The 25,654-nt window shown below is 39.5% G+C and overlaps 1 protein-coding gene across 3 annotated transcripts in view; it reads right to left on the minus strand.

Annotated features, from left to right (window-relative positions):
• Positions 1 to 25,654, minus strand: part of RBMS3 (RNA binding motif single stranded interacting protein 3) — a 709,804-nt gene that overhangs the window by 48,660 nt on the left and 635,490 nt on the right. For all 3 annotated transcript variants that reach the window (XM_048301460.1, XM_048301476.1, XM_048301468.1), the window contains 3 exons: positions 21,437 to 21,483; positions 14,174 to 14,270; positions 11,550 to 11,600 (listed from right to left, as the gene is read on the minus strand). In XM_048301460.1, coding sequence (XP_048157417.1) covers positions 11,550 to 11,600; positions 14,174 to 14,270; positions 21,437 to 21,483 — 195 coding nt within the window. The remainder of the gene's footprint in view (positions 1 to 11,549; positions 11,601 to 14,173; positions 14,271 to 21,436; positions 21,484 to 25,654) is intronic.

Here is a 25,654-nt window from a genome sequence, read left to right on the forward strand (position 1 = left end):
CTGAACTCTGGGTTAGCCAGGAGCAGTAGTGGCAGTGCGGATGAACCAGCTTTACAATGGTAGGTCTCTTCCCCTACCTGCCTACAGAAAATATACTTTTAGCCACAACCCTGTCAGATGTGGGACATCTGTGAATGTGACACCCGCCCTCTTGGCTAGCAGAAGGCAGTAGACTAGTAATTTCCGAAGCCAAAAGCAGGAGTTTTTTATTGATAGTGCTAAAGAGGAAGGCTATCAAGCTGGGAGCTGACACAGACTCACATCCTGTGTGGATTGGGCAAAGAGGGGGTGCATAATGATTTGCAGATTGCCGTACCGCAAAAGTACAAAGGCTGTTTGAAAGCAGGCTGTGTGCTGTGTGAATCACATGCAGCCCTCCTGTCCCACCACGGAGATCAGTAACAGGGTGTCAATCCTGTGATCCTCAGCTTGAAGTTGAAATAATCATCCAAGTTATCCCAGACTGAACCCTGCATGAGGACTCCACACTCTGGGAGTTTACAGCATTTTAGGAGGCAGAAGTAGACAGCTGATAACGAGGAACCCAACTGTCTTCCTGCTTTGGGATGTGCATGTATGGTTTGCCACGCATAGGGAAAAGATAACTTCCACTCGACTGCTCACTCGGAAAAGCACAGCGGTGAAAGGCTACACCTGGGATTTGGGGTGGGTGTTAGAGACAGGGGCTCTCCTGGGCAACAAGACCTGAAGTGACATTACAAAACAGGTAGCTTATTTAAAAGGCACAGAATGGGAAAGGATGTCCGGTAGACATCCTTTAACGAGAGGCTGTAGTCAGTAACAAAAAATAACAAATTGCATTTAAATTGTGGTAGGAAGAAGTGATATTTCAGCCCCTGATTTCCAATTGCTTGTTAACAATAGGCTATTTGATAAGAGAACCTACCCTGATGGAAGTGAGTCTCTTTGGCACGTAGTCCAAACAAAGGTAGTGGTTTCACTAAATAACAACTTGTCACTCCTTCAAAATTCTTCAGATTCTGTTGATCTGTCACTGTGTTGCACAACTCATTCTTCATCAATCCACTATGAAACAGCCAAAGAATGTTCAGTGTTTATGCTATTACATTTCACTATTTGTTTTTGCAGTCATGTAAGAAATGGGTTGAAACCGTGCTCTCAACAGCACTGCAGATACCACTGACTCAAAACAAGAGGCTTTGTGGCAAACACTGCTGAATGCGTGGACTTAATCCTAATTCACACTGCTTTGAGAGGAAAACAAGGCCACAAGATTACAATCTGAAAATTGTTATTAAGCAATTACTCCACTTCAGTGGGACTGAAATCAGTTTAGGAAAGATACACATGATTTGCCTCTGTACTGTAAAGTTTAGGTCAGTATCACATTCTTTCTAAAGACATTTGTAATGAAAAGAAAGCATTTGACCCATGAGAGTAAAAAAAATGAATGTCAAATACTGTTAGACATTCAATACATTCAATAATAAGCTACTAGTTATGATATCTTGGATGTTTCCAGCTTCCAGGGTGTCAGATCACGGTGTACATTTATACATTGATATAAAAAAATAAATTATTAGCACTTCCTCTGCAAAAATAATTTTAAAATAATTATGTTATTGAGATGCTTCAGCAGTTACAGTTGAGAAGGTGTTAATTAATCAGCCACTTACTCAGACACCTCAATAAGTATACCAGGAATGAGCACAGAAAGGAGGAAAACAACAAGGCAAGAAAATGCTGTATTTGGAGACCAGAAATAAGATTCGCTGTAAGTCTATCTGAGACTTTGCAAATGATATTCAAACAACTAACAAAAGGTTTCTTACATAGATAAGTGAAAAACAAGGAGAGAACCCAGAGCTTGGCTCCTGATGCAGGGAGGATGGGGGACACATTAAAGATACTTCAGAAGTAGCCCCAGCAGAATAAGGACACTGTCTCAATTTCCTACATGAACCATCAGACAGCAGAGGCAGCACTCAGAGAATGAGTGTTTGGGCAGAAAAATGAATACAGACAAAGGAGATAAAAAACCCAGAGAAGTCACTGAACTCAAGGTGAAATGGGAACCAGGACTGGATCATCTCTGTTGCAGAGCTGGAACATATGAGCACAGGTCCAGTGGCCAGGACTAAAGGATATTAATGAAGATAGAACATAGATAAATCATAGATCTAGCTAGCCTCATTTTTTAAAATAAAATGACCTATTTTCTCAACAAAGGACATGCAGCAGATCTAAACTCTCTGAAGGTCAATAAAGTATTTCAGGCAGTGCTACAGCCAGAAGTTACTAAACTTTGGGGATGACAAAGGATTAACTAAAGCGGAAATGAGAACAGGTTGTGCTAAAAGAGAAGCTATGCTTCTTCAGTGGGAGGGTCACTAAAATGTCCATCAGGATTGTTCTCACCCACTGTTTTTAATAATTCCCTTGAATAAAAAGATTTGGGGAAATTGCAAAGTAGTAAGGCCCATTAAGTAAAGTGGCAAATTAGACTACCATACAGGAAGGACTGGATTAAACAGAGCAAGGCACAAATTCATGAAGACAATTAGGCTAACATGTGGTTTCCTTTATCACGTAGGAGCATCTGCCAGAAACGTGGAAGAAAGAGAAAACCTAGGTATATCAGTGAATTTCAGGACGACTGCATTACCAGTCATGAGCACAAGGGAAAAAAGATATTTTACAATGCAGGAAAGTCATCCTAGAGAAGAAGAGGAAGTATTTATGCTGTTTGCACAAAAAGCTGGAATCCTGTGAGCACTGGCTGCCCCAGAAAAATGAATTCGAAGTGGAAGAGATCCAAAGAAGGGTCGTTGTTGCAGCAAGAGGTACAAAATCCTTACATTACTGCAAATGCAGTGATGTTAACATAGTTAGCCTAAAAATGAAAATGCAAGTAAAATTTTTGTCTATAAATTAATGTGGGGAACATTGAGAAGGGACAACAGTTACTGAATGTAGGAAGAATGTTTGACCAAGAACAGATGGAGGCAAAATGAATAGGAGCACCTTTAGGTTGGAAATTAAAAATGGAGTGCTAAGCCCCAGAGCAAAGGTGTTTTGAAACAAACCTCCTGAGAGGATTATCAAGAGGTATAAAATCAAACTATTTAATCAGGTTTTGCAAGGGATTATGTAGCATGCCACTGAGATAAGCTCAGCTGGTTAGAGCATGGTGTTAATAATGGCAAGGTTGTGGTTTCAATCCCTGTATGGGCCATTCACTGAAGAACTGGACTTGATGATCCTTGTGCGTCTCTTCCCACTCAGAGTATTCTATGATTCTTTATGGTTCCTGGACACAGGAATTTTTGAATCTTATAAACTGGTCACTAAGTCCTTAGAGTACATTATTATAATTTTTTACACAACTCCTGCACTAGAAAAATCATGATGCAATCATAAGTAACATATAGATTAGCTAGTTTCCCCTCCTTATGTAAATTGGTCCTTGAATACACTTGGTGTAACATAATGGTAATTTATGGAAGTGCTTTTGTTCTAAGGATTAAGAAGGTGCCAGAGTCTCCTTCATCAGTTTATTGCTGCAGGCATGATTCTCTTCTAATTCTCACTGTTTCACACCTATGCAATTCAATTTTCTTAAGTAAAGTTAACTCTTGATGTATACTGGTAAAAGTCAGATTCAATATTTCCTTTTGTAGCTGGGACAAATTTATTTTAATAATTAACATGAAAAGCCTAAACCCTAGAAGTATCACTGTGAAGATGTGTTTAGAGGCATCAGTCAAGACAGGCCCTTGTTCCACCAGACTTTTCACAAACTTCTACTAAAAACTATTTAGCGGTATGACAGTTTTATAATCTAAATAGATTGGGATTAAAAAAAGACAAATCTGAAACTGAGCCTGAGAGAAAGATGTTTTCTCCAAGGTCAAAATGCTGATCAGTGGCAGATGAAAAAGTATCTGTCACTAAGTGCTCTAAGCCTACATGTATTCTTTGAAGCCAATGTGAGGAAAGGCAGGCTCAGGTCAAAAAGGAGCTGCAGCAAGGATAAATACAGCTACAGAATACATTTGTAGCTGAACAAGTATGCGTGATTTCCATTTGGAATTTTCTTTCAAAAGCAGCTGAAGCCTCTGGGACAAAACCCCAAATGAATACCGTATTTTAAAAAATAGTAAATTAATTAACTGTGATGATTACACCTTGATTCATACATCATTTTCTTCTTACTCAATTGTTTATAAAAGAACATCTTGTCAATAGCCTAAAACTTGACTTGATCCTCCACTAACAAGAATTCACCTTACAACTTTGACAGGTTGTGCCAGTCTTTTTAAGTCCTATTTTTGGAGTTATCACAATTACAGTGCTTCCCTGGCATTACTCTAGTTGTAAATCACAGGCTTTCCTCAAGAATCCTCTCCTGGGTTTGCAGAACCCCAGAGCCTGTCTCCTTCTCCAAAGCTGCCCAATGCTTCTTCTGTAATGGAAATGCTGATTTCCTGCAGTGCAGGGATGGGGTTTGGGAGGCAGAAAGGAGAGCCAGGTCCCCTTCTGCTGGTGAACTGTCCTCTGGTAACATCTTGTATTCTTAACTGCGCTATGGAAATGAGAACCACATCTCCAACATGGGAAAAGCACCCAGAGATCATTCCCAGCCTTGTTGCCAGCTAGTGTGAAATCTCTGTGTTCTCAGACCACAGAGCACATTCAAAGCTCTTAGCTGTCTGTGGCAGATGAAAATTGTTGCCTTTCCCTTCCACTATCACAGACCTTGCATGTTTGGCAATTGCACCACATGACCATCTTTGTTACAAGCAGGCTGGGGTCCTGCTTATGACACGCACATCGTCTGATTTGCTGTAAGCCAGCAGAGCAGAGCGCTCTCTGCGGAAGGCGAGTAACATCAGCATCAACTGCAAGACAGCAGACAATGCTAGGCACAGAATAGGAGAATGGTTCACGATGGAGGGTAAATTTGAGAGGACTGTAATACACAAGTCACATACCTCAGCCTGTTCACAGCACACGTGTGCATGCATAACCAGAATGCAATACATGGGGCAAAATACGTGATGGTGAGATAAATTTAGCACTCTGATGAGGCCTTTACCATCTGCACACTGATTAACCTAACTCTTGGCCTATCATTAATAGCATGTGTTTACACAGTCCGCCACTCTCTTCTAATCCTACACATTCTGCCTACTTATTAATCTACCACCTGGAAAGTAACTAACTTGACCAGTGCTCACCAAATGAAGAATTTTTGCTCAAAATGGCAAACACAACATATGAATCTTACAGGTTTGTGTTCAGGATTTTGACTCTGTGTAATTCTAAAACTTGATGTAAACACATATCTCCACGAAAACAGAGACGTTATATATATTGCTATGAAATAAATAAAGTATTGCTGATATTCTTAGGTGATGTACACGGAGTGGGGAAAGTGAAAGCAGAATGCAGTCTTCGTACAAAATTAGAGATTGATTTTTTTTAAAAATGCACTACATTCTTCCACAGAAGGTCCTCTAATATCTATTGATTAATAACTATCTTTTAAAAAAATAGTCCCCTTTGATAGAGCTGCTTTTAAACAGCTGTTGTGTTAAGGTTTTTCTTGACAATTAACATTGATGGGTAAGGTTGCATCTTTTCTGTTAAAAAGAAATCAATATTCCATAACCTCAACCGGAATTTCCTGGCTTCACAAAACTCTGGGGAATCTTTCAAATTTAGTGTCAGATGCCTTCTTTTCCAAATATCTTTTTTGTTTGTGTTTATAGATTTATATGAAACACAGACATATGGTTTTTTCCACTAATGGAAATGTCTTTAAACAAACCCATGGTTTATCCATTTAGTGTTCATGCTATCTGTAGAATACTTGAAAGAAAAGAAAATTTTACTAGAGCTCTGAAGTCTTTTTAGGATAAAACATCACAGCAAAAGTTCCTCAAATGCAAGGGCTTGTCTACTGGAAACATTTGTGGTTCTCCTGTCCATGTTTTCTAAGTGAATCCATATGTGGTGTGTCTTGCTGCCATCACAAAAAATGCTCAGTTTCACTAGGGGGCTCTAACAGAGTGTCAAAAAATGTTGGCAATCTAACTTAAATATATCTTTTTCTGGCATTCATATTAATTTCTACAACAGCAGAACAAAGGACTGGAGCAATACTTTGATATGATTCCAGAAGCATTGTATAATCAGACTCAAAAACCGCTACACTTGCGTAGGAGATGTAACTTGGCTGAATCACTTAAACCTGTTTTCTTTTAGAGGTCTAAGTTGGTTGAGCTCGAGCACTGCTTTTCTGTCCTGAATGCTCTCCCCAGAACAACACCTGGCACTAAAGAAAGTCAGAAAGCACATGGTCACCTGCATCTGAAAAACCCATTTAGGTAGCACTGAGACAACATCTGTATACAGTGAGTGCTGGGTGAGAGGGAGGCAGAAATGACCTCGTGAGCCTGCCTGCTCCAAAGGAACATTGCCAATTACTGTCTTGATTATCAGTTATAGAATTGGCAGTCCTCAGTTTTCTGCCTTGGGAAACACTGGAATTAAAATTGTTCAGCAGAACTTTGTCATTGGTATTTGGCTAGTTATTTCAACCTTTAAACACTTTAGCCTTAAGAGTTCAAGTAAGTTCATGTTCAAAGGATCTCTTAAAAATACACAGCTAAAAGTTGAAAGACTTACTGGAGATTCCAATTTCTAAGGATTATTTCCTGTTTACTTTTCATACCAGCTAGCTGAATTCTTACATTTCATCTTAGGGGCAGGACTCAACTGTCTGCAGAGGACACACTTTGTTTTCTTACACTCAAACAGGCAAACTCGAGATAGACTCCTGGCTCTGTTTACTAAAAAGGTAGAGCAATAAACGTGAGGTAGAAAAAGCCGTCTTGGGAGAGGGACATGGATTGGAGCACAAGGAACTTCTTTGTTCCAGAGCATAGGAATCAAAACACTGAAACTGCTGTGGTATTTTGGGTATTCTCCAGAACAGCAGAATTGCTAGTGAGAAAATGAAAACTGATCCATTTCAGTTGAACAATTTGTACCTTTTATGCTACATTCATGCACAACAATCAAAAGGCAAGAATCTGGATTCCTTACTCAGCCTCACTTCTCACCAAAGTAGGGGTTTTACACTGCTTATGAAATAAGACATGTTTTTGTTGATGTTTTTAAAGACAGACAGATTACATTTAGCCATGGGCCACAGGAAGGATGACAGAAAAAAATAATAAGGGTGTTTTTCAAGACATTGACCTTTCTAGAAGGACTGTGAGGGCTTGAGAAACTTCCAGAACAGAAGTTCTCCCCAACATACTTTATCATTATCAATGGCAGATTTTTCCATATGCTGCTCTGCTTGCACCTTTCATGCTGCCACTGGCATACTCCTTCTCCAGCTATTATGTAGAAACTATTCCACACTGACAAGAACATCTATCTGTGCATATCCAGTGATTACTTATGGTCGCATAGTTTTACTTGTAAATGAAAGAGGATAAGTGTAAAGCCAGTGTGTACACTGAGTACCAGGGTAGCACATTTTAGTTGGTTCACTAAAAAAAAATTGCCTTTAAAGAGGAAGAGTACATGTATTTTTCGTAATAAAGATTTGAATCAAAATATTTTGAACAAATGTTCTCATTAGTGAAAATGAGATTGTCTACATGTGACTTGACATGTAAACTTGTTCTTCAAAGCATCCCCTGACCTGTCAAACAGCCTTCAGGGACTACAGGAAAAACACAATAATACGGCAAATGTTACAAATCCCCAGAATAACTCTTATCCCATTTATGTTTTCATTCTGTCATCACTATCCATCTATCCTCATCCTGAGGCAGTAATGAAATATAAGCCTTATTTCAAACACAGAAGAGTAAGCGCTGTACTTTGAAAGATATAGTTAACTAAACTGAGCCTATACTACCATCAGTGCTTTATATGTTTTGCCAATTTTAATCCAAAATCACACTGCTATAACTCTTTTGGAACTTGTCTTCCCTTACAACTATGGAGAGAGAGCACCAGGGCACATGGCAAAGCAATGAAACTGCCAAATTTTAGGTATTCTTACTGGGACACAGCACAGTCAATACGGGAAAAAGTGGTGAAGGTTCAGTTTACAAAGGGTGCATTTTTCAGAAGTGTCTGAGTCACACATGAACCTCCAGGTAAATTTTTCATCATGTCCACATGATTCAGGAATCTTGTTTTCCAAAACCCTGAAGGTTGTGCAAGCATAAAGATGTGAGAAGTTTTCATGTGTGACCCTACTATGCAAGCAGAAGTTTATTTTTAATACTATTTATTCAGAAATAGCAATGCTACCTCAACCTATTTGATATTATTTTTCCATGGCTCTTAGAGTAAAACCAGCAAAAATCACTGGTAACCAAAAATAAAACCCCCTTAAAAATTGTATCTGCAGCTGTTTATTAGTATCACCCCACAATATCAGTTCTATACCTGCAGAGTCCTCGTCTGTTCATCTGACTTTCTGCTTTTAGGACAAAAATGTTTGGACTATTATTTTCTTAGAAAATGTATTTTTGCTTGTTTTCTGTTTTTAGGGTATCACAGAAGAAGACAAACAAGGTGAGAATGGAAAGCAATATACACAAATATTTTCCAGTTAATATATACGCCATTTTTGCTTGTTAGGGTCAGAGGTTTATCTGGTTGTAGTTAAAAAGCTACAGAAGGAATTGGAAATGCAATCTTTTACTATAGTGGGCTTTTTAATCCACCAAGCAAACGGATACAGAATGCACACACTCACACATCAGGAAAATGTGGCTGAAATCGATATACAAAGGGAAATAAAGGAGCAAAATGTCTGGCAGGCCAACCTACTGCAGGGGATATCACTGAAGAAAGAGCTTTGTACTTGCTGCACAGGGAGGCAGGTGGGGAGGGAGATGAGATGGGCAGGCAGAAGAGGGACAGACAGACACAGGATGGTAGTGCCGTGCAGCACAGCTCTTCCCTCCTGTCAGCAAGCTTGCCAGTCTGGGAGAACACTGCCCGGTCTGCGCACAGCACGCTGAGCGAAAAACCCCCTTTATCTCCTCTACAGCATGGTTCTGCCTGTCTTTTTGTCATGAGGGACACTACGTGATGTTAAATTATACATAAATATCAAGTAGGTCTTTCTGTCGGAAATGAAAAGCTAATCATCCAGTAACATGATTTAGTGGATACTTATAATCAAAACAAAGAATTAACCACCACCGTTTGAGCAATTCAAACTGTGCTTTCTGTTTGAGTTCATCTCTACTCACAAAGAATAATAGAGGCTTAACAAAATGTTCTCCTTCCTGGGGCAAGGGGAATGTAATATTTATCTGCAGTGGTTTCCAGGGGGACATCACATGCCACAATCAATCATCTCATAAAATATTATGAAGTAAAGTGGCAGCAATTTAGATAATAACATGCAAAACTAACTTACAAGAAGAAACAAAAAGCTAACCAAATTAGAAAGTTCCTGGTTTCATCAGCTCACAGGGTTACAAAAACTCACATCCTTAATTCTGCCAACTTTACTGTAATCTTTTCTTTATTTTTTTTAAAGCTATGGAGATGCCGAGAATAGAGTCTATAGTTAGGCATGAAACTACAGAAACTTAAAACGGACACAGACTCTTTATTTTCTTTCAAAACAGGCCATTAATTCTGAAGTCTCCTGAATTCTGTGTGGTAGTACTCTGACAAGTTTTCAGACATTTCTGAATAAGAATTCATCTCTGAATAAAACCCAGGGAATGGTAGTTCTGCCTTTTTGCTTTTATACTTCTTCTGTACTAAATGCTTCATGTCCTCTTAAGAACATAATCTTTGGAAACATATGGGAAGAGATTAGGATTGCTACAGAAAACACATGGAAGTAACCCATGACAGCAATTGGAACAGAATTGGTACACCAGACAATGGAACAGAAATGGTACACCACTTAGCCACTGTCCCTCTGCTTTTCCACCTAGAATCACACTTCCTTTTTTTGACATGACTCTCTGGTTGACAATGAACACAAATTTAACTCGGCATATTGAGGGTGCCATTCACTATAAAAGACAGTTTTCTCTTCATGTCCTTACCAAGGGGTAAATACATTCAATTACCACACTAAAATACCTCTTCTAGTACTGCAAAAAAATGCTCTGCTGAATATTGTCAAATAAACCTCAAATACACACATAAACACAAAATCTGGGATTGGCAAAGTTCTTAGGTTTTCCTTTTAAAGGGAGTCTTTCTGCAAGAATTGGAGATTCTTTGGCTTCCACAAGTCTGGTAACTCATCATATACATGCATCTAAGATTTCTTGTGCTCTGCTATTAAATCCGAATATTAGAATACAGGACTGATGTTAACTGTGAATTTGTTCAATACATTTCATCTCCCTACAAGGAATACAGCAACAGCTTTACTCCACCGAGATGGAAAGTTCCCCCACGGTGTGCAGAGAGGAGCAGCACTGCAGCAGTAGGAACTGGGTGCTCAGTCAGTCCCACACTGTGGTCCCTGCCTTGTGAGAGAATTGAAGAACTTGCCTCCAAAGAGCTCAGGGGTGTGGAAGCGGGATTGCAAATTGGGATGAGAGACTTGTGCTACTAAACAGATATGTAGTGTAATTATATCCATGTTGCTGTAACTCTCACCAGAAGTTACATTACTGTGAAGTCAAAATATATGAATAACAAACAATCCTAAGCCATAGACCTTCATTTTAATTTTACTCTTCTTGTATAAATCAGTGTATTGATGATTATCTGGAATATACATTTAAATTCTGATTAATGCCACTGTTAAGTGGATCCATACCTGAGAAACTCATCAAAGGTAGAAATGTAACTAAAGTGACCTGCATATAGTGGAATTCAGTGTGGTGTTTTCTTCTCATATATCACTAATATTTAGGCAAAGTGCTTTGAAACTGTTCTGTGAGGTAAACAAAAAATCAGCTGCACTACTTCTAATAAATGTTGGTTAGAAACATAAAGCAGCCTTAAGTAGTTATAAATTGATAAAGATTACAATGTCCTCAGGGGGACAAAAAAAGAGAGTTGACCGGTCAAATCATAAAGGAGATACAGATTTCGTAGAAACTCTCTAAGACAGTTGTGCTTCACCTTCTCCACTATGTTGAAATGCATTACTGAGGCACTGAGGATCCTTTATATAAAACTGCACAGGACATTTTTGATGGATAAACATATAAGGAATGGTCACATGTTGATTTTGGCAATTCAAAGTATGTAGGAATGCAGTTATCTTGCAGTCCCCGAAGCAGAGCTTCAGAAACAACACTTCAGAACTTGTTACTCTCTTACAAACAATGCAATTAGATAACACAGTGCCCATGCTCCCCTTTCCACTAAATCAAGTGGTGCTCCTTAAAGAAACAGAATCTTTAAAGCAGAGGGCTCTTGTCACACACAGGGAGCAGCTGGCTGCTCTTATATGACCCAGGACCTTCATGTAGCTGGACAAGCAGAGCAAGGCTACAATGGAAGCACTTTTAGCCAGATATAACCAAGTATCCACTTACTGTTGGTTGCATAACATATGGCGGATGAGGCATCCATGAAGTACTCTGGACCTGCACATCAAATACTTTTAATTAGCATTGAAAAGTTTAAAACTCGAAGATTTACTTGAAAATATTCTCTCTATTACAACTAAGGTGCTAATTTTGACAAAAGACTTAAGTCTTATAACTGAACACAAAATTAATTTACGCTTCATAAAGTTATTGACACAGGAAAAAACTTTCGTATTTCATTTGATAATGTCTTCCACCAAAGTCAGAAGTCTCAGTGAATGCACCACTTCCATGAAGCACATTTTATCTCATAAAGCAGTCTTCAATATTCCGTTTTCCTATTTTTTCATTTGCATTGTTTGCTTTCATCCATCAGTGTAATCATGAACATGTCATCCAACCGACAGTGCAGGAGACATAAAATGTTCAAAGTTTATTTTCAAAGGTATCTGTATGAACTTTTAAAGGTATAACATTTTCAGAGATCCCAGAATGGCTTATTCTGTTTTCAGTAAGCACTGCAAATCTAATTCAGAGTTTTTGAAACTTATTCTAATTGAAAGCTTTCATGGCAAAGCTGGCTTAAGAAGTCTGCCCCTCCAGGATCATTCTTAGCTTGAGCATACTGGGGTCTACTCCCACCAGAACTCCATATGCATCGCCAAAGTCTGTCTTTGTTGTTCTGCCTTATGACTGACATACATTTCAAGGATATAACAATTTTACTAAGAATTAAACACATTACAGAGTGTTTGCATATTTGTGGTGGCATCTCTGAGCCATAACTCCCTCTTATGCTATGTGTGAGCAGCCCACATGCTATCATAGCTCAGACTCAGCCCCAAGAATTGTGTATTTTAGTTTCCTTTTGCATCAATCTGGGCACCACAACACACAAGTACACAAAAGATGTAGCTGTGCTAGAGCAACCAGAGGGCACCTCCCTTGCTGTCACAGAGATGGGTGTGTAGCACCTCAGGCTGACCATGCATGACAAGGAGAAAGTTACAAGGTCCCGCTTCTCCAGATGCCCTGTGATTTTGTTGATGAAGGAAGTGTTGAGAATTAATTGTATAACAGTGTGCTTCAACCTTTGTATGTGTTTATCAAAGTCTATTTTTTGTTGAAAAGCAAGTTTAGCAAAATATCTTTAGAACTAAAACCAGCACACCCACATGCGAACACCTCTGCTGCAACATTTTCTGCTGTGAATCCCCATGAGTTAAAACACACTAGAGCTGGCACATCTTGCTGCTGCTCATTGCTCCCACTCTTGCACCACTGCAGTTCCTTCACTGTGCCAGGGCAAATGTCTTTGGGCTTACACTGCAAACTATCTAAGGAAAATGATACGGGGTAAAAAAAAATAAAAATGAATGGTTTTGGTGCAAACACATGAAATCACAAACTGATGCAATGGTTCAAATCAGAATGGGAAAAGGGAGCAACTGTGAACTGTGGAGCAGTGGTGAAAGTAAGTAGCTGGGTGGCCTGAACTCATTGGCCTGAAGAAGGGGGAAGTAGTATGGCTCTTAAGCCAGCTTTGCTACTGAGAAAACGGCGTGTGAGCTGCGCTTGTGTATCTCTGGCTTTGACTCTTCTTTGGTGCTGTCATTACTGAAATTTACTGAATTGACCTCATCAAAACAACTTTTGTTTGGCAAGTGCTACATAGCCATCCAAAATAAAATAACACAAAAGTCAAAGAGAATGACAAGAATAATCTCTCTTTGAAAATCAAGTTTAAAGCACAGTTACCCCCCCAGAATTACCTGTAAGCAGTACCATACCATCAGCAACCCCCCACCGACAACAAACCAACCCTGACGTTAAGAACAACCCACCATGCAGCTTTGCAAGTTTGGGTAGCTTATTTCAGGTAAGACCCAGGGCTGGAAAAGCACCGATGGCACAGGAGAGAAATAACTAAAATTGGAAAATGTATAGAAAATGACCAGCTTCTGTGAAGCGATATGTTCCCAGAGAATGGCTAATAATAAAAGTGTACAATCTGGGTTTGACTTCCATCTCAGAAAGCCAAAACAAGACAATAATTTCCCAGTGGAGATCTGAGAGAGATATGCTGAAAAGAGAAATTCTGAATGATATGGCATGTAGCAGACTAAAGAACGATTTGAGGACACTTATCCTCAAGTAATTTGCTTTGTTAGGGATTATTGTATAAAAATGAGTGCTTTTAAAGGATGCACTTACTGGAAAAAATACAGCTGAGGTCAAAAGGTCAAAGTATAATGCAGTCAACATAAATTATTAGAAAAAACACTTAAAAAAAAATTTGGCTAATGAAGGGGAGCCAAAATGAGGAAACAGTTCAATAAGAATGACAAGCTTCTGGTGTTGTAAACTGGTAATTAAACAAAATTTTGTTTATCAGAGAAGCTGATTGAAATTAAGAATTACAGTGGCTTTCATTACTGCTGTAAAGAATGCGGGAAACACTTAAAACTCTACCCAATGATACCTGAATACTGCTAGAGAGCCCTTTGTTATAAGCGTGACTCAAGAGTGCAAGCACTTACACAATTTTCTGTGGTATACACTCTGCCTACATCCACGTCCAAAACATAATTAACTGGGAAACACAGTAGACAAGCGCAAATCTGACGTACCTGATATGTAGAGACAGGGGAAGCAGCAATGAATGGCGTGATTGATGTCTGTGGAATCATGCGGTTTGTTGGAATACTGTACGGTGAGGAATAAAATCTGCAAACAAAGAACAAAAGCGAGATTTTTTGAACCTTTTGACTACTTAGGCTCTGACTAAATAATTCACTGCCTCCTGGGCAAAGACAAAAAGAGTCTACACAGGTAATTATGTCCATCTATTTCCAAAACCACAATAAAAAAGATGTGATGGCTCCATTGAGCAGATCTTGAAAATGGAAAGGAGGAGGAATATTTACACAAAGCATATTTTTTTCACTTCAACTAGCACAAATATAGAACTTCACAATACAAGAAGCAATTATCTGAAATGCAAAGACAGCTGATTTTCCAGAGTGCTAGCTAGTGAAAGGAAATTTCTTACACGATATCGAAGACAACATTACCGATTTCATTTTTACACAGGCTACTGTTTTCTTTTCATATCCTAGTGCTTCAGTGCTGAGAATAACACATTCTATATACATGCCTGAATTATTTTATTAAGGGGTGGCTACAAAAACTCTGGCTGAAATTTTCATATTCATCTAGGCAGAGAGCAAAACACTCCTTTCCTGGTGAAATGTATCAGGAATTATGAGGCTAAATGCCCCAGGCAGCACTGAAAATCTCAGATTTACTTGGTTTTATTTCCACTGTTGCATGCTATGAACAGAAGCTGCACAATCTCTTGCTTTATGGTAATAAATGTTATATTCTTTCTCCTTCCCTGTGGGTTAATGATTATTGATAAAATTATCACTTGGAAAATATCACTACTGCTGGATTGAGTTAGTACTTAATATGTGTGTGCTTGTAAAGATTTCTGCATTTACCCTCTTTTCAGTTTTAACCGTAAGCCAGAACAATAAAATTGCTTAAAAAAACAATGTTTGTGGTCTTACAGTTGTCCAAATGCCGGTATTTTGGACTCAGAGAGAAACACTTATGTGCAGTGTTCTTTTGTCCGATTTAAACCTCATGTAGATCCTTCTCATATAGGATGCACCAGTAAGCAACAGAAGATTCTGCAGAGTGAAGTGGACTGCATTCTCTCTCTTTTTATATTTTTTCCCCTCCCTACTCTGAGGCAATCAACAGTAGCTTTCCATGAGAGCTATGCAACAACAACAAAAAAATCATTACTGGTGTTTGTACAAGTGCTCTATTTCCTGATCACCCTGGCATCACAGATTTAGTACTAATCAGTCTAGTTCAGACTGGATGCATTCATTCTTGATGCAGGCTCAAATAACCACCGACTTCAACCAATAGCCTTGGAAAAACAGGCTGATGTCTTTGAATGTTGGGCGGAAACATTCGAAGTTAGGAGGGGAGAGGGAGACAGAGAAGCAATAATTTGTTCTTTCTATTCCAAATCAGATTTTAAAATGCCAAAATCAGCAGGTGGCATCTGAGTGATTTTTTGTTTAATAGAAATATAATGCTATTTTAGGACCATTTATCTGCCCTCACAATGCTCGCACAGAGACTATTTTAAAATTGTGCCTTTGCCCAATTTTATATATATCCTATTATGAGAACTTAGAGGTATTTGTATCTCCATGCTTACACCAAATATTAAGATCACACAACATCATGGGAGAAAGGATTTTTACCACTAGACTGGTTCATCTAAGGCACTAGCACAACGCATATTATCTAACTCCTTTTATAGGAGTCTTCCCCCAGATCAGTGTTAACCAGAAATCTCTTGGGCCATGCTCTTGCTAAGTGGATCAACTAAAAAATGTGTGCAGCAGATGAAAACAGTCAATGGCAGATTGACAGAATTTAGTCTATGGGTAAAATGTGGAATGTATAGAAATACATATAAACCTCTTAAGCTAAAAGATAATATAAAACCAGAACTCTTTTGAGAAAACCACACAGTTTTGTTCATTCTGTTCTCATTCTGTTCATAAACCTGGTACTGATGTTGGCCTCACACTCATAACCACATATGAACTGCTTGGACAAAGACAAGTACAGGGAAGAAACAACTTTCCATTTGGAAGTAGTGCTGACTCTTTGGAAAAAACTCTCCAATAAATCCTAGCAAATACTAACAAATTTACAGAAAATGTGTGCTAAGCCAAGAACTTGACAGACAGCTTGCCATTTCAGTTTCAGCATAGAGATGCAGTTATCTGAATAGTACATAAGCCTGTAGAATATATACTACGGTAATGTGGAAAATACAGCCCTTCCAACACCCCTGCCAATGCCGTTTATCTGACGCCATTTGGAATGCTCTCAAATAAGCATCAAATAAAACATACTACCAGGACACTCAGCTGTATTGGGAAAATTCATGCACAAGGGCATCAAGGAAGAGACAGGAAGAAACTCTGATGATGCAAATGCAAGAAAATCCAGTCCATATATTTCAGTTTTAATAATAATAATAATAATAATAATAATAATAATAAAATCAAATGTAACAATCTCAGTCACTGCAACAGGCTGTAGAGAAAACATTTTGCAGTCAGGAATCTCTTACATCAAGAGACAAAGGCTTGTCTTCCTTCCTCAGTGCCACTTGTGGCCAAAAGGATCTAATACTAAAGGATGGGGATGTCTCTGCCACACGTGAAGTACAGCCGTATGGTGAGGATAGAGGTGTCCTTGCTGGGGACAGGCTCAAGCAGAGCCACACTCAGGTATGGGATGCTCAACCTACCACACTGCTGGAGTCATTTGCTGCCAGGGCAGGGCTCATTGACAAAGAGAGCTCAACATGCCCTCACCCATGGGACACTGAGGCATCTCGCTAAATTCCCTTTACATACAAATGGGCTAATATCCTCATATGTCTGGCATTAAGAGACATGCTGGGGATCTAATAAAAGACAGGGGGAACAAAGAACAAGGGTGGCCTGTTCTGGCACAAACCCTAGAGCATGCCAACAGGATCTGCAGCTGAGGACCTTGCTATATTCAGTCTTAGGCTTTACCTTCTTTTTTTTCTTTAGGCTTAGGGAGAGGTGAAATGAGGTGGAAGATGCATTTGTAAGTTCATTCAAGGGAATAAAGGACTCTCAGTCATCAGAATATCTGCATCAGAAAGAGGAGTGGAAAGAGATATGAATTATACTGGCTTTGACTCATTTTAGATGTATTAAATTATGCCTCCAAGTTTCCTGGCATTGAAGTGCACTAGGTATTTTGAGAGCTGTAGGCTTCGTGGTAGTTGACCTGTGAGCTCTAAGGAGAGCTCTCCAAAAGGCTCAGCTGCATTTTCTGAGAATGCAGTTTGCATCCTTACATTGGTCCATGCAGTTTTTTGCAGGTGCAAGACAGCGTCCCTGCTCCTCAGCTGCAATTGCAACGCCAGAAGCATAAGCATGCAGGTGGCAAGGGCAAGGCAAAATGGACATCGCCCTTGTATTAAAAATAGACCTTTTCAGCATGTCTAGATTCCATAAGCACAGGGGAAACTCATCACTAGTAGGCAAAAAGATGCTCCCAGAAGTTCCTGAGGGGGGGTTTATAAGGAGCTCAAAAGAACACATTTTTAAGTGCTGTTAGAAAGAAGTGTGTTTCCAGTGCATCATAAGGCACACAGAGGCAGCGCTTTAACAACAGTTTTTGTTGCTTAACAGACAAAGCACATACTCCCCTGCTACACCAACCCTCCCTTCACATTTGGGGACTGCACTATCTGCAGTGTCTGGCCGCTATTTCCCTGCCAAAAAGTAGAAAAAAAATCCATATGGTTCCCATTCTACTGGGGAACATGCAAGCTTCCAGACAGAATCTGCACAAGAGCAAGATCCTATTTGCACTGCAATAAACACCATTTGCTCATGCCTCGTGCCTGCGGGCAGTACTGAAAAAGTTAGATTCATAAATAGTATCCTGGGGCTCACATAATGTAAGAGTATTACCAAGCATTATCAAGGCAGCAATTTTCTGTTGCAACAAGGCACACAGTCAGATGTTTGAGTTGGAAAAGACCTATCTGAATATTGAGCCCATTGGCCAGCAAATGCACAAAATAGTCCCCCAGATATGAGATACTAAACTGATACAGTACATTGCAACCTTAGTCAAATGGCCAGGAGGACTCTAGCCTCAGGAACATTTTAAATGAGCTTCCTTACAGTGCAAGTACAAGTGCTCTATCCTGTTCTTTGTATGAGTGCATAAAACCATTGAAACAATGTTAATGCCACAAACTGAAAAATCAATAGCATATTACAACAGGCACACTACTCCCCAAAATAAAACCTGAGTACCTTGGTAAACACAATTCAGAAAAGGCTGATTATAAAACAAAAAAAAAGGTGCAGAGAGGTTGCCAAGTGAAAAGAGCTTATCTACTGAAGTGTGTGCTTACCATATCTTCAGTACCTCATACTGCAATGCTATGGTACACTACGGGCTGGATTCTCTACTACATTATACCAGTTTTATGCTGATGTAACTCCACTAGATGCTTAAACAGAGCTATATGGGCATAAAAACAATATAATGAAATGGAGAATCAAGCTTTACAATGTAATAGACTCAGAAGAAAATAATCTATTCCTTAGTGGAGAAAAAATCGTAGTCATTTTTAGTGAAAGCCTCTCTCTCACTCTCTTTTGTTTTATTCCTGCTATAGATTTTCAAGGCAAATATGCAGTTATATGGTAATAAAAGTGATAGTACGACACCATGAACAGTAAGAACCTACCTTTTCATTTGGAAACAAGAGTCCAGATTCTTCCCTGAGGTTTGGTTATGGCCCAACTCCAAACCTAATATAATCCATGCCTCTTAAAGAACTACGAATTTTAAGTACTACCCCATGACACCTGCAGAGACATGTTTCTCTAGTAGGCTTCCATCCTCCACATAATCCTGTGTGGACTTAGCAACTTAGATGCATCCAAATGCATCTATCAACCCTATAAAGAACTCTAGTAAATGTCAGCACGTGCAGTTAATATTTTTTTAAAAATTTTGTTTGTAATTCATACCTCTTCTGAATTACTACATTGACTTGGTATCTTTACATTTCCCATCCCCAGTGTCAGTTCACTAAGTGTCACACTGGTGACCCCAGCTGAATGCTACAAGGAAAAGGCCTTTGTTTTACAGATCTTTGGGTGACACTGAGCCATGCAAACCTTACTGGCTCAGCCCACATGACTGCCAAAGTATTCTGCACCTTTTTAGGTACAGGGTGAGTGTGGGCACAGCAACAGCTTTTTGCTCACTTCCACACTGCCCTCCTCGTGAGGAAGATGCTCCTTTGCTGAGTTAACCTGTGTTACTTCATAGAGCTTAAGAGCCTTTAAGTCTCTCTCACCACGGCCATACACTGATGCCTGTGTCTTGTGTCAGCGAGCAACAGATCACATTTACACATTTCACAAGCAAAGCACCAAGGTGCTCCCAGACTTCACTAAAATAAAACTCCTGAGTTAGATTTTCACTGTACAAGTAAGTAAAGAGGCTTATGAAAACCAGAAAAAAAGTTAAAACTACAGGATATGTAGAGATTACTATGTGAATGCCTGGGAAGATAAAAATCCTGTGGGACCAAAAGGGTCCTGGTGATCCTCATGATACTGCACACAATCAAGATCTCACCACAAGAGCATTTTGAATGATGGTTTAGTCCTGGTAAAACTGAAAATATTTTTACACTTTAGAAAGAAGACATATGTCAAAGTGGTAATTAATTGTCACTCTCTTAGAGAGATATCTAGTACTGTAATTTAATTTATTTCTTGCCTTAAAAATAAAAGAATATTTTAAAAAACTGCAGAGCTGAAATTCTCCATTGGGTACAATTCCTTTACCCAATGATCAGTGACAGTATGTTCAAACAACTGAGTGACCAAACCACCTGAGCACCCTGAACACCATGAGTACTCTTTGATATAAATAACATCTGATTCTGAGATAAGATTCATAACTTCAAGAAAAATTATTCTTGAATTAAAATTGTATTAGTCTCAAAGGATCCTTCAAGCTACAGTTTCCATAACATTCACACAACCGACATGCAGGAATTTATATGAAAAAAAGAGCTAGTTGTCCACATGAAACACTGGTGGATTATGAACCAGTGATATTTTTATTTATGGATTATAATGTTTTACCAGCTGAGAAGTATGACAATAGAGAAGAATGACTCATTTGGAGGTCAGAAAAGGGAGACAGAAGCAGAGGATTCTGAAATCACAACTACAAACAAACTCTCTATTCTTCTGTGTTTGGCCTCTTCCTCCACAACACAGGAATATCACGAGTCCTACAAAATTACTGCATTTAAAGGGAAATTAGACAAAACAGACTGACTATTACTATTGATTTTTTTTTTTTTTAAACTACTAGGAATGTTAGGGTGTTTTCCTAAATGCTTCAGCTAGCAGTGACCTAACAAATATTTAACAAATAAACCCATCCTTATCTATATCAATAAATTCTCCCCTTCAGCTGGAGAACACAGGTGGGAGTGTGCATGGAATTTGATAATCATATCATACATCTCTCTGATCAAAGAGTGACTGTTGAAGAGTTCAGGGCTGAACTCTCTGCCTCTCTTCAAATTGTTGTTAACCTAGCTGAAAAGAGAGCTAAATTTCAAGGATATCTTTTTCTAGCTTATGAAATAATTGGAAATGTAATCATGCAGGTAAATAATATGTTGATGTAATTTCACTGCACAACTTGAGATAAAATTGCAATTCCTTGTGTCAGCAAATGGTAGCTGAGAAATAAAGAAGAGTGTTGCATTTTACCCTTAAATCCCATCTGCTTAAACACTAATTTAAGGCTTTCTCCCTATCTGGCATTTTTATTCAGACAATGCCATGGAAGCCAGCCAGCCTACAGAAAGAACCCCAGATGAAGTAACAGCTCTGTTATCCAAAATACGTTGGAATCTTCAATGGCTATTTTAACAAAAGCCAAGTCAGTAAAGGGAAACTTTACTGGTTCCCACTTCATGATAAAGAGAGATTAAAAAGACATCTACTGACATTTGCCAAATAGTGATGGAAATTATTAGGAAAAACAACTTCCCGTTCAAATGGATACTGCAAATAAGAAGGCATAAAAAGAAAAGGAAAAGTAAAAGAAGAACTTGACAATATGGCATTATACACTTCAGACAAAATATGACTGAGTGGATTTGCTTTTCAAAAAGTTTCACCACAGAAAGAGAAAACAGAAGATGACATTCAAAATAATTTTTAAAAAGATGTAAGAAAACATGCATTCCTTACCCATTCTGTATAGCAGCTGTTGGATCGTAAGTCAAAGCCATGCCAGCCTGCATATAGTTAGGGAAGAAAAACAGATTTTTACTATTACTGCAGGAAAAGAGAGAAAAAAAAAAAAAAAAAGAAAGACATGAAACATATTCTAAGCCAGTATGAATAAAAACTGAATGCAACTTAAATAGAAATCTAAATTCTCTGACGGCCCAAAGCAGCATGGACAGATTGGGTACCTCCCCTGCGTGAGAGATCACTGAGAAACAGATCTGTTCAGTCTGTTGGCTGTCATCTTTCCATAACATTTAGGGCAAATGGTGTTTTTGTTGCTCCAGTATCAATTAATAACTCCAATCAATGCCTTTACAGCTGATTACTCACTATAACAAGACAGGCCCAAATCCTGCTGTTACCTGTGAGATAGGTGGTTGGTAAATATTCCAAAGCCAACTTCATGAGAGCTTCACAGGAAGGAGTCTCATCTTTCCTACAAAGGTCACACCCGCATGACCCCGCCAACCATTTCCCTGGGGTGTAACTCATACTTAGAGTTAATTCATTACCATGAGACAAGAAACAAAAAAAGGGCTGTGGAGCAGAAAAGCTTGAGCTTTCAAACGAGGCTTTTAAAATACTTCAGAGGTCTGGACAGCAGAAAAATTTGTTAATGTGTTACACAGAGCTTTTCAACTGCCATTTACCACCAGGCAGACCGTGACCTGTGCAAAAGGATTTGGCAGTGTTAAAACATTGTCCAGTTAACAACTGTCATCACTGCCACCATTAGCAGACATATCCACAGGTACCACAGAAAAGGCAGTGAGAGAGCAGGGCTGGAGACAGAATTTAGCACTCCACCTTATGCTCCAAGATAGCAGTCAGGGTCGTGCAGGAAAGACCTTCTTTTCCCCCAGCATTTACTTAAAGACATGCATTTGCTTTGACTTTTTCCCTTCCTTATCGATTTTCATCCCTCCCTTTGTGAAATGCTTTCCAATGTAAGACACTACCAATGTAAGAGATGGGAAGAAGTTGTCCTTTGTGCAGGGTTACAAGCATAGGGGAGAGGAACCCTATTGCTCAAGGTGGTGCTCTCCCTGTGGGAGCAGCTGAAAAACTGCCATGGCACCATCCCACCCCCAAGGCACTGTATTTCTCTTCATTTTTCATACACATCCTATGCTTGCTGCCTGAGACAGGCAGCATTTTCTTCAAGGACAGATGCTTTATCAACCACGTGGCATGGTCTGTGCTCCTGCTGGGAGCTTTTCATGCCCCTAAAGCCATCTACCAAAGTACTTTTGAATAATGGCATCTGCCCCATTCCAGATGGCTGCGCAGACAGGTCAGGAAAGTGTTTGGGCTTGGCTGGTTCCCAGGCAGGCAGGTGAGCAGCCAGGGTAAATGCACTGGTGACGAGCAGGCAGAGTAGCAGGCAGCAGTCCTGGAAGAGCCGGGTTAGCCCAGCAGCTGCAAACTGCTCTAGGAGGAGATGGTCCAGGTTTCCAGAGGCCAAAAATAGTTTCTGATCTGAAAGGCCAGGCTTCCTGCTACCTTATGTCACCAAAAAAAAGGTTCATGTCCTTATTAAATTTGTGTATTTTTCTTGTTATTCTTTTAAGCAGATGCTAGGGCAAATGTTTTGCTTTAGGAAAATGCCACTGTTTTAATAAAATATGTAGTCTCTCCCAAGCAAAGAATCATTCAGGAGACTAAGTCCAAGTGCATGTGGCTATTTTTAAAAGAAGTATTGATTTCATACAAAGAAAGATAAAATGGCTATTTCTGCAAGTTTAAAATGTCAGAGAGCTGAATTTATGGTGACCTAAACCACTACTTTTGATGTAGAAAATCATCATCCGTTACTTTACTTGGTTTAATATTCTTATGTTTTATACACGTTCAGCATATTATATTGTTTAGTAAGGTTGCATTAATTACTAATGGAAATGTATAAATTTCAAAACAAAAGAAAAAAGAAAACTTCAATATCATAAACTTTTTGTCTGCAATACATTTTTGAGGAAACATGTTGTCTTGTTTTCATTTCTCTTTTCAACATCTGTAAAATTTGTTACTGCTCTCTTTTTGTATTCCTGCACTGGCGAAGACAAATAGTATGTACAAGCCCTAGAGGGACAAAAAAATTAATTCTAACAATTTAAAAAAAAATACTGGCTAAAATAACTTAAGATATTCCCTATAAATCTAGGTGTTTACATTTTATCACCTCATCACACATCTACTCAAGTCTGAGGGGAAAAAAAAAATTCTTTGGAAAGGACAGAGCCAAGCATTCTAAATTAAGGAGTTTCTAGATCTAGTCACCCTTAGAGTTTCTGGATCAGAGTTCACTATATCCCACAGCTTGCATTAGTGACCTGGAGACAAAATGGCAATAAGGGAGGTAGGTCTGGGAGGAAAAGTGGAAATAAAAAACTGGTACTATTTTGGTTTCTTTGACATAAGTAAGAATGAAGGTGCAGAAATGACAACCTGCAGCAGCTCTTTCACTGCAGCCCTAATGATGCTTGCTGTTCACGTGAGACCTGCAAACAGACGTTTGTGTTCCTTTCAGTTCCTTTTCTCATGGATATTTGAGCACATGGCCATGGCATGGACACTCATCTCACCCTCCAACCCCATCACACCCCAGACCTGTGTGTGGGTCCATGCAGACAAACTGCACAAACTCAGTTCTCTGCACTGGTATTAAGAACGGGGGAACCAGCTGTGTGCCTGAAGAGTACAAAATTTGAAAGGCTAGACACTCATCTCCTCCTTATCCACGTTCCATATCCATACTGCATGGAGACAGATTACCAGAATCTGTTCAAGTACTTCAGCAGTGACCACTATAAATATCACCACCACATTTACCAGTAAATGAAAAGTTTCACATTAGACAAATAGGACACAGCATGTGGCAATATGTGCATATGGTAACCACCTACAGTTGGCCCCAGTAATATTGCTAATATCCCCCATTGCTGCAGAGCCTTAAACAGCTGCTATTTCAAATAGCTGCTAACACAGGACTATTTACTTCTTTCTCATCAAGTTGTACAATTCCTCTGTACAAAATTATGCTGGCTGGAAGCCCAGGAGTGGCAACACTTAGCCTGGACCAGTCAAAGATTTATGGTCTGAAGCATCCTCATTCATCAGGAATAAAAACTGATGAGCAATAATAACTTACTGGAAAATTGTCTGAACTTTCCTCCACAGCAGACAAACAGGAATTCCAAAAATACCAAATGCAGAATATTAGGGTTGGCCTCAAGACTCCCATGTGAGAGAGGTCTAGCTATTCTGTCAAAATCAGAACTGAATATAGCCATCATAGGGCTTAAAACAGGCTGAACTATACCAAGATTGATGCCTCTATAGCAGCCCTCTGCCGTGCTGAGAGACTGTTTTCTTCCAGGCCTTTTCATTCACTGGTTTGCTCCTGTTTCAGTAGAAGGAGAGGGGCTTATTCTTTCTTCTCACAGTGACATCTCCTGATAAAATGGCACCTGAGGGAGTGCACTGATGATGGAATGCTTCTTTAGCAAAGTATTTGTCAGAAAAATCTTCTATTAAGTAACAACTGAACCACACAATTTTCATGCCACTCAGCCAGATAATGGACATAGACTCAGCTATGGAATGAAAACACACGATGCAAAACTAGGAAGAGCTGTTGACTCCATTGAAGGCAGAGAGGCCCTGAAGAGAGACTGTGACAATTTAGAAAACTTGGTAATCACCAACCATATCAAGTTAAACAAGGGAAAGTGCTGGATTCTGCACATGGGATGGGGTGGCCCTGGATGTATGGACAGACTGGGGAATGAGATGCTGGAAAGCAGTTCTGTGGAAAGGGACCTGGGGGTTCTGATGGCAAGCTGAATCTGAGCCAGCAGTGCCCTGGCAGCCAGGAGGGCCAACCCTGTCCTGGAGGGCATCAGGCACAGCTTCACCAGCCAGGCAAGGAAGGGGATTGTCCTGCTCTGCTCTGCACTGGGGTGGCCTCACCTCGAGTGCTGGGGGCAGTTTTGGGCTCCAAAATATAAGAAAGATATTGAGGTGTTAGTGAAGGTGAAGGGCCTTGAGGGCAAGCTGGATGGAGAGTGGCTGAGGTCACTTGGTCTGTTCAGTCTGGAGAAGGGGAGACTGAGAGGAGACCTCATTGCAGTCTGCAACTTCCTTATGAGGGGAAGAGGAGGGACAGGCACTGATCTC

Source organism: Corvus hawaiiensis, chromosome 1, assembly GCF_020740725.1.
Source record: "Corvus hawaiiensis isolate bCorHaw1 chromosome 1, bCorHaw1.pri.cur, whole genome shotgun sequence".
Lineage (NCBI taxonomy): Eukaryota > Metazoa > Chordata > Aves > Passeriformes > Corvidae > Corvus > Corvus hawaiiensis.